Genomic DNA, 13,233 nt, shown 5'->3' with positions numbered 1-13,233 from the left:
CACCTTCACCCTCACGGTCTCACCCCTCATCGGCCCTGACCCCGCCCCCCGTAAATTTGAACACCCCACCTAATTTCAATTCCTGGGGAAAACACTGCCTGTGAGTGATCTTCCAGTGGTTGCAGAAGTCTTGGAGTGAGCAGCAGAAAACTTGGAGAAGGGCTTAACCTGTAGTGGTGTTTGGAGGGCTGCTCTTCCAAATCTGGCAGGCCCAAGTAAAGGTGCTGGATGAGTATAAGAAGGAAGGGCCAACCAGCCACCTTACAGAATAAAGAGGAAGGTCTGAATTAAAGCAATCAGTGGCCCTAGCCACACTTCACATGTTGTCCCCGTGCGATGGTCCTGCCCGTGGATTCCATCCTTCCTTGGAGTGGCAGCAAGTTTCAGAGTTAAGATGAACGAGGCATTACATTCACACTCTCTGGAGCTATTGTTTCAGGCTGTCTGCATGCTCAGAGAGGCCAGTTATACTTTGTTCACATTTTCAAGTTTCTCTTGCACATGTGAAAACTAGAAAGAATTTTTTTTAAATGAGAGTGAGATTGTGCTCTCATAAGAACTGCCATACTGCATCAGACCGATGGTCCATCTAGTCCAGTATCTTGTCTTCCGACAGTGGCCAATGCCAGGTACCCCAGAGAGAATGAACAGAACAGGTAATCATCAAGTGATCCATCCCCTGTCGTCCATTCCCAGCTTCCAGCAAACAGAGGCTAGGGACACCAGAGCATGGTTTTGTATCCCTGCTCAACTTGGCTAATAGCCATTGATGGACTTATTCTCCATGAACTTATCTAGTTCTTTTTTGAACCTGGTTATAGTCTTGGCCTTCACACCATCCTCTGGCAGAGTTCCACAGGTTGACTGTGACTCCAGAAGCTGATGTCCTAGGCATGGACCTAGAGTAGCTATGCTTTGATATGACTCTGTGACAAGGCAAATGCCTCAGGCTTCAAATCCCATGTTATTGATGTAATAAAGGTAGAGAGAGATTAGGTGAAATTTGAATGTGGCCTATCAGCAATGTTCAAAAGCTGGTGAAATGCAGCCTTTTACGCAGCCTGCAATGCTGGCCTGCAGCTTTGCCCATGTTACCACATTCCAGGAAAGTGCATAGCTGCTGAGATTTCCTAAATAGATGTGGGTGGCAGAAGTAAATGACCACTTGTCTAGAATCTAAAGTCTTCTCTCATGTGGGAAAGAGGGTACTAGAGATTTGGTTGGTAAAACAATGGGTTCATAAATAGTTCAATGCTCCAGGGGTGAAAGAATGCATATGTCCAAATGGCTCTAGAGTCAAAGTTCATGGAGAAGTTAAACATTTAAAAACAATTACACATTTAAATAAAAGAACCAGCATTTTTTTCTGCTTTTTCTAAATCTTAGAAATATCAGGAATATTGAGTCTGGGATTCTTCTTAGGGTGCTGTCCCTGGACCCTGCGTGTAGGCTCCATCTTTCATAATAGCCTCCAGCTAGTTTTAAAAGATCATACACCTGTCTTCCCTCTTAATGAGACACCAGAGCCAAAGGTTATAGGCTGAAAGTAAGAGGAAAGATGGCTCAAGGCCTCTTCCTACATTAGATTTCCTCCTTTTGTCCTATTTCTACTTCCTACAATATGAAAGTTGAATTTTGTTCACATCCTTATATATTTGGTTATTTACAGGTATAAATTGAGTTCTTAAAATATTAGTAAGGTAAGACCTTTCTCCATCCTAAATTGTCTGCTACATTGATCACTGGGTTTTTGGATTTCAGTGCTGGACGTTTCTAGGTGTCAGTTCCTTCTCAGAGGAATATTCTTTTTCTCGGAAACCTAAGCAGCTCAACTTCTTCCCTCTCAACCTCTGGTTTGTGGTTTGAAATGGGAAAAATTTAGTATCAGTACTTTTGATTTATTCATGTTGCTATTCTCAAGAGCTCAAAGAGTAGAAGGCAGAACTCTCCCAAACAAACAAAAATCTTAAATGAAAGTCTCAGGGCTGGGAGGGATCTATTCTGCTTTTCAAGTTAGGGATAAGCCTGAATCTCACTCCCCATTTGTGTTTTGGCCAGGGCCGGCTCCAGGCACCAGCGAAGGAAGCAGGTGCCTGGGGCGGCCAATAGAAAGGGGCGGCAGTCCGTCCGTTGTTGGGGTGGCACGTCTGGGTCTTCGGCAGCAATTTGGCGGCGAGTCCTTCACTCCCTCTCTTCCTCTTCGGCGGCAGCTCAATCTGATTTTTCTTTTTCCCTTTGCCGCTTGGGGCGGCAAAAAAACTCGAGTTGGCCCTGGCTTTGGCACAGTTATGCCTGATTGAGGCCTGGTCTACACTACACAATTAGCAACAGAGGGTCCTGTGGCACCTTTAAGACTAACAGAAGTATTGGGAGCATAAGCTTTCGTGGGTAAGAACCTCACTTGCATCTGAAGAAGTGAGGTTCTTACCCACGAAAGCTTATGCTCCCAATACTTCTGTTAGTCTTAAAGGTGCCACAGGACCCTCTGTTGCTTTTTACAGATTCAGCTAACACGGCTACCCCTCTGATACTACACAATTAGGTTGCCTTGCGTCAATCTAGCTATGGAAGTGTCTTCACTTAAATTTCACTCCTGCTGACGTAAGTGCCCTTCTACACCGACTTAGTAACACCACCTCCGCAGCCGGTGTAGAGTCACAGTCGATGTAATTAGCTCAACACAGTGCCAGTGTAGACACTACTGCTGACTTTGACTGTTAATGGCTTTCAGGAGCTGTCCCACAGTGCCCCACCCTGACAATACAATCAATTCAAGCGCTCCTGGTGAAGACAGGCATTGCCCAACACAAGGAGCCAATACTACACCCACACAAGCAATGTAATAACTGTGGCAGCTGTATACTGACCTACCTTAGGTCAACATAATCTTGTAGTGTAGCCATGACCTGAGAGGGTTTTGCTTTAGCAGTGCTTAATTTGTATTGAAACGTGTGCTGGGTCTCAAGCAATTTTTTTTACTTTAATAACTGACGTGGCAAGCCTGGAGGTACCAGGGCTATGAAATGTCAAGCCTAGAGGTGGCTGGGCTCAGCTCGGGCACAAATTAACACTGTTCCTTAAGGCTTAAGCTCCTAGCAGTTGTGGAGGAGGTTGGCTACTCTGGACGCCTGGCTGGGGGCGTTTTTTCCCCTTCCGTCTTCTTCAAATTCCCTCCCGAAGATCTTCCCCGCCCCGTCCGGCGGGATATCTAGGCTGCGGCTTCCCCACGTCTTCTCCTTTTCACTCCAGGGGCTGGGCGCGGGCACGCTCCCCCTCCGCCCCCAGCTGCAGGAAGCGGCTTTCCCGGCCGGCAGAAGGGAGCGGCGTCCCCGGAAGAGCCTCTGCGGCGGGACGGAGGCGGCGCTGTGTCTCTGCGATCGATTGAGGCCGACTTGGAGGTCTCCCGGCCCGGCCGCAGCGGGGCAGAGGCTGCTGTGTAGTGCCCGGCTCTGGGCCGTCCCGTGGCTGGTGGCGCGGAGAGGGGCGACGAGCGGGGTTGCCCTTACCCGCCATGTGGCGAGTGGCCACAGCCAGGGCCTGGGCCGCCTGCTTGCGGCCTCCCAGACAGTGCCGGGCCCCGGGGCCGCGCTCCGGCAGCAGGGGGGCAGCGACCGTGGCCGTGGAGCCCGCGGCGGGGCTGGCGGATGAGCCGGTGGCGACCAAGGTGCTGGGGCTCGCCCCGGGGCAGCGGGTGACGCTGAGGGGACTCGTGGTGAACGAGCAGGGCTGCCTCTTCGACTCCTGCGCCCACTACCTGGCGGACAGCCGCGGGGAGGTGGACCTGTCCAGGGACACCTCCCAGGGAGGGGACTACACTGGGGTGGAGCCCATGGGGCTGTTCTGGAGCCTCTCCCCTGCCGGCATGGAGAGACCCTACCAGAGGCTCGTGCCGAAGCAGATTAAGACTCCTATGAAGGTGGAGGTGTCCGTCCACCAAGGGCACAGTCATCCTGGCACCATCCCGGGGCAGGTCCTAGCCAAGGCCAATGTGGAGAGATGGTTCACTGCCCCCGGTGTGCGAAGGATTAGGCTGAAAGAGGGCAGCGTGAGAGGCAGCCTGTTCCTACCCTCAGGTGAGTGAGGGAAGCTCTGCCTTTTGTGGGCTGAGGCATTGAATCTCCGGCGGCTTCCCTTTTCTTACGTGTAAAGTGGGATGATGACAATCACTCGCCTCTGTAAAGGGCTTTGACATCCACTGACAGAAGGTGCTTCTAAGTGCAAAGTACTATCTCATCTCATTAGTGAGGATGTGGGAGAATGAAAGCATATTTCTCCTGACTCAAGAGTTCAATAGAGGTTTATAAGATTGGGCCATTTCATTGTGTAAAAATAGTCTAGAAATTGCTCTGAAGCCTTTTATTCCAAAAAGCTGATTTAAATAAGTGGAAGACATGATATAAATGCAAAATATAATTTATCTGAGGACAATCACACAGGATTTCTGTTTGCACAAAACAAGACTGTAAAATAGTCCATGTCCTCACACACATACTGCAGCAGTAGTTTACTTTTTTTTTTTTTTTTAAGTTCACAAGAATAAGATGAATGCTGAAAATGAAAAGGACTAACCCATGGTATATACTACTATAAATTATCCTGCTGTATATCTTAGATGTTTATTATAACAGAGTGGTAAAAGCAAAAGATGACAATTTATTAATGCATAACAGAGCAAAAGAAAGGCGGTTGTTATAGATCAGCTCATCACTCCATCTGCATCTGGGATTCCCCATAACTCTGAAGTAAGGTAAAGTGTGGTGGAGTTCCCAAAATGTGTAGAAGGGTGATTGAATTAGTGAGAAGTCATGTTTTCTTCTTAACTGGAGATAGTTATGGGCCCAGTTAATCGGGGGCAAATCCCTCATGGATTCCAGCAGGAGTAGGATTGTGCCCTATCCGACACTTCTCTTCATTAAATGCATATAAATATGCAGGCCATCTGAAGACAGTATAGCAAATACATGCATACCATGTATCTCTCTCTTTTATGTCAGAACCAAAACTACTCATGAGTTTTATACTATAAAGGAAGCATTTTGCTAGATTGAGGCCTAGATCATGATCTCTGGTTAATTTAGAGGGTGATCCAAGGTCCATTGAAGTCAGCAGAAAGACTCAGATTGATCTGAATGGACTTTGGAGGCCCTTAGTCAGCACTGTCGATTCACCAATATTGAAACCAGGGTATTTTGCTAAGAACCACATCCACTTTACAGGCATGCACAGGGTTTCCACTGAACTTAGTGGTAGCCACAAGTCTGCAACCTAGGACTAAATTTGTCTCTTTAAAAATTCCTGTTTCGTGATGCTACCATATGTAGCCTAGATAGTACCTTTGCTTGAATTATATAGTGCCCTCAGTCACAAGCAGTGGCAATTGAGTATCTTATTCATATACTCAGACCTTCAAGAGTTTCCAAAATGTATAATACAAAAACTTTTAATGCATCTAAAATGTTTTACTATATCCTTCATCTTCCCTCCCAATGGGAACATTCTGTTATATTTCACAAGACACACTTCATCTTTAACTTCTGTTTTTATTAAATTTGTCATTAGTACCATTGTGGAATAGGAAAAATCTTGCATTTAACACTTGTTCACAGAAGCAGAGGCAAAATGTTTGCCACCCTCCTGAAAACTACATCCAAATGTACAGGTTTACTATTCTATTTTGATTCCTCATTTTCTGCACCCAGATGGAGCAAGGAAGTCAGATATACATTTTATAAAAAGGTCTGCCTCTCTTGCAATTTGTCCTGCTGTTGTCAATGGTAAGGTGTACTTCATTAAAGCCCCAATTTTGCCCATTGAAATCATTATTTTTTTTTTGCCATTGAATTCAATTTGAGCAAGATCAGGACCTAAGATTCTTGTTTTTTTCCTGTATTTTCTGCAGTCTGTATGAGGTAAATTGGCGATTCTTTCTCTAACTGAAGAAAGCTATATGTTTCTTTGCTGCTAGCAATAAAATTGGAGATAAATATATTTTGTTTTGAGTTGTGTTCCATTCAATTTGCTACACAACCCAGTCTATTGGCACTTATCAGGGCCAAAGCAGATTCCATCTGCAACCTGTGCTTTCTTTAAAGAAATCCATGGCCAAGATTTTCATAAATTGATGCCTGAATTTAGGCTCCTAATTCCATACTTAAGTACCTATATAGGGGCTTGTCTACACAGGCAAATTGACTGACATAGCTCCATAGGCACCATTATGGAATAATAGTCACTTTATTCCAGAATAATTAGTGTGTATCCAAATCAGTGTAATAATTTTGGAATCAAAACACATTTATTCTGGAATAGAGTGGCCACACATGGAGCTATGCTGGAATAGCTATTCTGGTCAATTTCCCTAAGTGGCCTGACTTTCAAAAGAACTGAGCACTCAGAAGCTCCCATTAAAGTTACAGTAAAATTGATGTTTGAGTCAGAGAGCTGCGTCGTGCTCAGCGTTTCAGAAAGTCAGGACGTTTATATAGGCCTCAGGAGCCTCAGTTATGGCTCCCATTTATGAAAATCTTGGCCTGTAATTTTGGGCCAGAAGCTGTGTAAATTTGCCGTTATCCCGCTGCATTCCTCTCATGCAGCCTAAAAAAAAAATGTTCCTTTTGGTTAGACAGAAGCCACCTACAACTTACCAATTTTTTTTTTTTTTTTTTAGTTTAATTAATGCTTCTGTGATTACCCATGGCTTGCACTGTGAGAATCCCAGAGGAGTTGGACAGAATACATGACCTTAAAATGAATTATACTTCTGTTAGAAGGCTAACTTTACTAGCAAGAGACTACTGTAAAACATAGGGGGGAGGTTCAGGTGGAAACATCTGTAGAGCTTTAGCTGTTTATGTTTGATTCCTCATTTTTGATTCCTCATTCCTCAAGCAGTATCAGGGTGAAATTGACATACTTGTCTGTTTCACAGCTGCTCAGAGGGCTGATAGTAGCAGCAATGAAACTGCTCAGTGATTTCCATTTCAATCTGCTGCTTTCATGAATAACTTTATTGCTGAGGAAAAGTGAGAACTGTTAGAATCATAGATGTTGGAAATGAAAGAGAACTAGCTCATCTAGTCCAGCCCTTGCTCTGCCTGATTTTTCCTTACAATATATTTTCAGTGCTTTGTCTAATTTTAAACGTTCTAAGCAATTTGCTTAGATGGCCAGTCAGAAAAATACCAAGATGGCTTGTGCTTCTCACAGATCCAGGGGACAGTATTCTTAAACCCTAGGCCAAAGTCTAAACCAGGGGTCGGCAACCTTTCAGAAGTGGTGTGCCGAGTCTTCATTTATTCACTCTAATTTAAGGTTTAGCGTGCCAGAAATACATTTGAACATTTTTAGAAGGTCTCTATAAGTCTATAATATATAACTAAACTATTGTATGTAAAGTAAATAAGGTTTTTAAAATGTTTAAGAAGCTTCATTTAAAATTAAATTAAAATGCAGAGCCCCCCAGACCGATGGCCAGGACCCCGGGCACTGTGAGTGCCACTGAAAATCAGCTTGTGTGCCACCTTTGGCACACGTGTCATAGGTTGCCTACCCCTGGTCTAAACTCATCAGGTATCCACTCTCTACCATGCTAGCAACATGACTAGAAAATAAATGCATGCCACTGAGCAGTAATTGTGACCCAGATCCACAAAGGCATTCAGGGCTCCTAACTTCCATTGATTGCCTAAATACTTTTGAGGATCTGGGCCAACGAGACTGGCTGCAACAACACATTGGTTTAGCATATGAGCTGCTTCTTCAGGATGAGAAGGCAAAGCCTTTGGAAAGCACATTGGGTGCAGTTAAAAAGTACGTTTACTTGTTTGAGCAGGTGTACCATATAGCTGAAATGGGAAGTATCACTAGTACTGATAATATCTTGCCAGTGGAAAGGTAATAAAAAAATTTTTATTAATTGTGCCTACTGTATTTTGCAGTTCATTCTTTAATATATTCCCTCTAATATCTTGGCCTGATAACAATATTGTTGTTCTTTTTCTCATTTTTGTAGGGGACGGCCCCTTTCCAGGAGTGATTGACATGTTTGGTGATGAAGGTGGATTGATTGAGTTCAGATCCAGTCTCCTAGCCACCCATGGCTTTGCTGCTCTTTCTCTGCCCTATTTTGACTTTGAGGATCTGCCCACTGTCATGAAGGATTTGCACCTCGAATACTTTGAGGAGGCAGCTAGATTTCTACAGCGTCACCCAAAGGTGAGTGTAATGAGATAAATTCCTGTAGCCGCATTCGTTTGGATGTGGGGATTGGAGAGAAGACTCATCAACAGTTCTGTGTTGGTAGCAATATGTGTGGGGGGGGAAGAACAATAGTACATTAATTTACATGGTACTCTAGGAAATAGCAATTTCTGCTGGCCAGGTCTGAATAGTTATACCCTAGAGTGCAAGAGTTCACAATATTTTACCTGAGTTCGCACCTTTTGTGTTCTCTGAAAAATCGGACACAAACAGGGGAAACAGGATTATAATCCTGGTCTGCATTAACAGTTCCCATTTGTAATTTTCCACCAGGAACTTAATTTTGTACAATGTTCCTGGAAGAATCCACCACAGTCTCATTAATGCATGTGCTTCTCTTTGCCTCCACTCCCTTTCTCCCTCTCTTTATTTATCTGCAGGTGAAAGGGCCAGGGATTGGAGTAATCGGGACAGGGAAAGGGGCAGAACTGGCATTTTCCATGATTACTTTCCTGCCGCAGGTGGTGGCTGCTGTCTGTATCTCTGGCTGTAGTGCCAATACAGTCGCTGCTCTTCACTATGGTGAGATGACTCTGCCTGGGTTGCGCTTTGACATGAGCAAGATCAGCATTTCTGAGACTGGTGTGTTTGATATTTTTGACGCTCTGGATGACCCAATGGATCCAGCTAATTCCCACTGCCTCATCCCCCTAGAAGAAGCAGAAGGTCATTTTCTCTTGGTGGTAGGAGAAGATGATCGCAATTGGAAGAGCTCTTTATTTGCCAAGATGGCAATTGAGCGCCTGCGCCAACATGGGAAGGACAACTTTAAACTCTTGAGTTATCCAGGAGCAGGCCACCGAATCGATCCACCCTTTTTGCCATTTTGCTCAGTAACCCTGGACTGTGTCCTAGGGTTGCCCATTCTGGGTGGTGGGGAGAGAAGAGCACATGCCCATGCACAGGAACACTCCTGGGGGAAGATCCAGGAGTTTCTGCACTTACATTTGGGATGAACACCTCATTACCTGAAAGCTGCCAATAAATTGCAGGGAGCTGAGAGATGAGCCACCCAAGGGAGTAGAGGACTGGGGGAAAAGTTAAATATGCATTTCTTGATCAAATGACAACTCAGTGGCAGGTGTAAACACGGAGATGGGTCAGGATTTGTTTAAGGTGGTGGAAGGGGCAATAGCTAGGAGTATTGGGGAGAAATGGAACAATGGAAAACTTCAGGGTTCATGTTAGTAAAAGTTTCCTGATGCCAAGATCACTTTAGACTGGGAAATAATCACCCAAGGAAGGTGGTAGAAGTCCCCTCGCTTACAGCATGTAAAGGAGCCCAGCAACCTGGCCAGGCCTGCAGAGAATGGCAGTTGAGGAGACTCGCCTGCACCTAGTGGAATGATGGTAGCCCAAGATAAGATTTTGAAACAGCCATGCCCAGTGAGCTGGACATGTTTGGCTCACCCTTTGGGACTTGAATCCACTAGTTCAGCCCAGATGTCTTCCACTAGCATGTGTCCCCACAGAGCACTCTATTTTAAAGCTGTAACTGTTTGCTCTGCCTGCTTTGGAAATCTTTTCTATTTGAATTTTATTTGGGGTGCATACCTGGATACATGTGTCTAACATCTTGATGTTGGTTATCAGCTTTCAGCAAGCACAGCCAATGGCTCCTTACACAGCCAATTGGTTGCAAAGAAAGATGAAGTGTTTTCAATGCCTGCTAATGAGAGGGGTAGTGCCAGCAGTGATTTACTAGTTGAGTATTCAAGAGGGACTCATCTCTATCTGTGGTGTCTTAGGCTGGAATCTAATACTTGGCTAGTGGATATTACAGTTCCACTGGATAGCTTGGTTAAATGCAGTTTTGTTATATGCATTGATATATTTCCTTCTTTCTTCCTGCAGTTCAGTATTCTAACTGCCTGTTTTTAAAGTAGTAATGACTGTTGTTAAATGAGGGATGTGAGGAAGCCAGTTTTTGGAATTGCCTAGTAATGTATAGTGGCCGTCAGTAGCCATTGGATACTGAATGGCTGATGCTGATAACCACTATTGAGGGGAGCGGAGGAGCAGATGGATGATTTGAAAAGATGTAAGGAGCCTAGCCAACAGAAGGCAGTAGAGTCATACATTAAATGGCTGTCATAAACAGCAACCAGCTTAAGTATCAGACAATCAAAAATGAAAAAATCCTGGGATAATTCTCCTGTACCTGCCCAGGAATGAGGGAGCAATTGTGCCCACAGCTGCCAGGGGAATTGTTTCCATTCTGATTAATTTTAGGCTAGTGCCTCCCCTCTTGCCTGCTTAGTAGGCTTGCCCCCACCCATCATCTTGAGGGAAAGGAATCATAATTTCTTCTTTAATATTTCAGACCTCAGCTAGTCCTCTGAAATAGTGGTAGTGCTAGAAGCCTGGTTCCCAAGTGCCACTGCCAGCACAATTCCCTTTCCAGGGTCCCTGTTGTCAGAGCAGCTTAAAAGAGCTGCCCAGGAGGAAATGGAGCTTTGGCTTGTGACCTTGACTTTTATTTAGTGTTATGGAAACTTCTTTCCCTTTTCTGGTCTGCTGTCAGCATGCTGGGGCTTGGTTATGGTTGAATGGGTCTTGCATGGGGCTCTGATGCCTAAACCGTCCCTGAAAATAGATAACAGTAGCACAGGCCTGCAGCCAGCTCTAATAAGCACAGTAGTGCTTCCTGCACTTACGTTACTACTTCTTCACCAAATCTACTCCAGGTTGTGACTAGAGAAGGAGAGGTTGTCCATTGGTTTCCCATGTCTGCACTTTCTAACCCTCCTTCTCACATGTACCTCCACCAATTGGAGCCAGATGCCTGATTGCCTTAGGTTGGGCAGTGCTTCCTGCCAGCCTGTTTTGTTGCCCTCTGTGTTGCCTACTGAATCTCCATTGTGTCTTCTTACCTATGCAGATCCACTCCTGCAAGTTCCTGGGACAGGTTTCTAAAATCCAGTGCAATTCTAGTCAAACTGGGCCAGTTAGAGGTACAAGTCCAGTCAAACTTCTGGGTTCATGTATAAATAGATTCTGAATGTAGGTATTGTTAGATTTCTCTGATTTTAAATGAATATCACATTTTTCATTAATTATCAAAAAGCCAATGTCAACAGTTGTCAAAAAAAACAAAAACAACAACAACAAAAAAAGTGGCTTAAAATGCCCTCACTTTATTCATAAAGCAAAATCCTCTAAAATTTCATTTTAAATTTTAAAAACCACAGTAAAGGGGCAGGAAAGCCATTTATTAAAACATTTAATATTGTGTAGAAATTAGGCTACTGCTTTTTTTTTTTTTAATTGTTCAGATTTTTCAAAGGGGAGAAGGAAAAAACCTAAAAGCACTTAATACTGCAATCTGATTGTGTAAATACATCTCACACTCAGAAGAAGATACTAATGACCGAAGAACACACACACACACACACACACACAATGATCTGTAGCAAATTGGTTCTAAAACTCAAATTCTAAAATGCATTTTATTTACACTGCAAATGGAATACCATTATAAACATGCAGTATGCCTTAAAACAGAGTGCCTGGTTATAGCCATATTTAAGACCTTATTTTTAGGCTCTGAGTGTACATTCTTCACTCAGGAAAAACTCCCAACGAATTTCAGTGGAAGTAGTGTCTGAGTAACAAATGCATGATCAGGGATTTTGGGATCCCTAGATCAAGGTAAAATTAATATTGGAGTTGCAGAATTGTTTCAGAATCTCATTCTGTGCAAGAGTGGCTATGGTTCAACCCTTGCACTAGGTTGATAATGCCATAAGTATCCTGCTTCAGCTCTGCTGAAGTTAGTGGCCAAATTCCTATTGACTTCAAAAGGGAGCAAGATCAATCCCAAGGTGTCATATCAACTCAGCTGATGGTTATGCAGTCTGACAAATAAACTACATTGATCCAAATAAGGTGGTTTGTTCAACAAATTACTAGCGATTTGTTCATTTACAAGTGGGATGATGGAGCTAGTTTGTGTGAACTGACTTTATTTGCAATATTTTATCTTTTTGACTGTTTTCATGAATAGCTTACAATAAATTTCTAAAATGTGTTGCTAAAGTGTTTTTTTTCTTTTCTTTTAAAACAAAGGTTTGTGGGGAGGAGGAGGAAGTGAAGGCACTCTGCTCATGATCCTATACCAAATATGTTTCTGCTAAAATGGTCAGCAGTGAAATAGTTAAATGATAATATTAATTTTGTCCCCATGAGGCGTCAGAGATGCATGAGGCAGTTCATACTTCTTAGAGCTTCTGCATCTCTCGTCAGTCTCCAGCCCAAGATAACACTGCCTCAGTTACAGTTCTGTTCCCTTTCGCAGAGATTTTCTACTTTCCAGATCCTTCCAAACTTACACAAATCCATCTTGCTTTCTGCCTCAGAAGATTCTAGGGGATCCAAGCAAAGGTCCCTAGTTTCTGTACTTCATCTATGTTACAATGGTTGATTTTTATGGAGATGAGCTTTACTCTTGTCAGTTTAAGATATCCCTTTACTGTTAGATGTCTCTAACGTGCTTTGAACATGAACTGCACTGAAAGTATTACCATATTAACCACTCCAGAGATGCTGAACTTGCATGACAATAGGGTACTCTAACCTATATACTTTTGAAGTGATTATATGCAGAGGGAATGTCACCAAACCATTAAATTCTGCTGCAGCAAAAGAGCTGAAGTAGGAGACTTGCATGTCTCCCCCATAAAGAAACCAAAAGTCATTTTCCGAGGTACCAGCATTGATAAGGATCCCATGTAGGCACCATTTGTTTAGGGCAAGTGCATGGGGCTGTAATATGCTTTGTGCCTGAATGAGTCAGTCTGTCATGGGCAGCACATGTATTACCAGACAGAGAGCCCTGTTCTCTCCTTTCCACACACTTTAAGACGCAGCACCTGAAACTGCTGCCAACCCAACAGCCATACCTGCCAGCATCCCATCTTGGCCACTAGACACGGTAGCGATGTCAGCCAAGTTGGGTGGGGGATCACTAGCCTG

General features: G+C 43.9%; 1 protein-coding gene across 1 annotated transcript; it reads left to right on the top strand.

The window, feature by feature from the left end:
- Positions 1-3,511: 3,511 nt before the first annotated feature.
- LOC135877308 (acyl-coenzyme A thioesterase 5-like) lies at positions 3,512-11,340 on the top strand. The gene is made up of 3 exons (XM_065402725.1): positions 3,512-4,073; positions 8,012-8,214; positions 8,640-11,340. The coding sequence occupies exons 1-3, from the start codon at positions 3,512-3,514 to the stop codon at positions 9,213-9,215; spliced, it is 1,341 nt and encodes a 446-aa protein (XP_065258797.1). The 3' UTR covers positions 9,216-11,340.
- Positions 11,341-13,233: the final 1,893 nt, after the last annotated feature.

Source organism: Emys orbicularis, chromosome 4 (genome assembly GCF_028017835.1).
Source record: "Emys orbicularis isolate rEmyOrb1 chromosome 4, rEmyOrb1.hap1, whole genome shotgun sequence".
Taxonomy (NCBI): domain Eukaryota; kingdom Metazoa; phylum Chordata; order Testudines; family Emydidae; genus Emys; species Emys orbicularis.
Note: the sequence above shows the minus strand (reverse complement) of the source record. Positions and strands in the feature narration are given on the sequence as shown.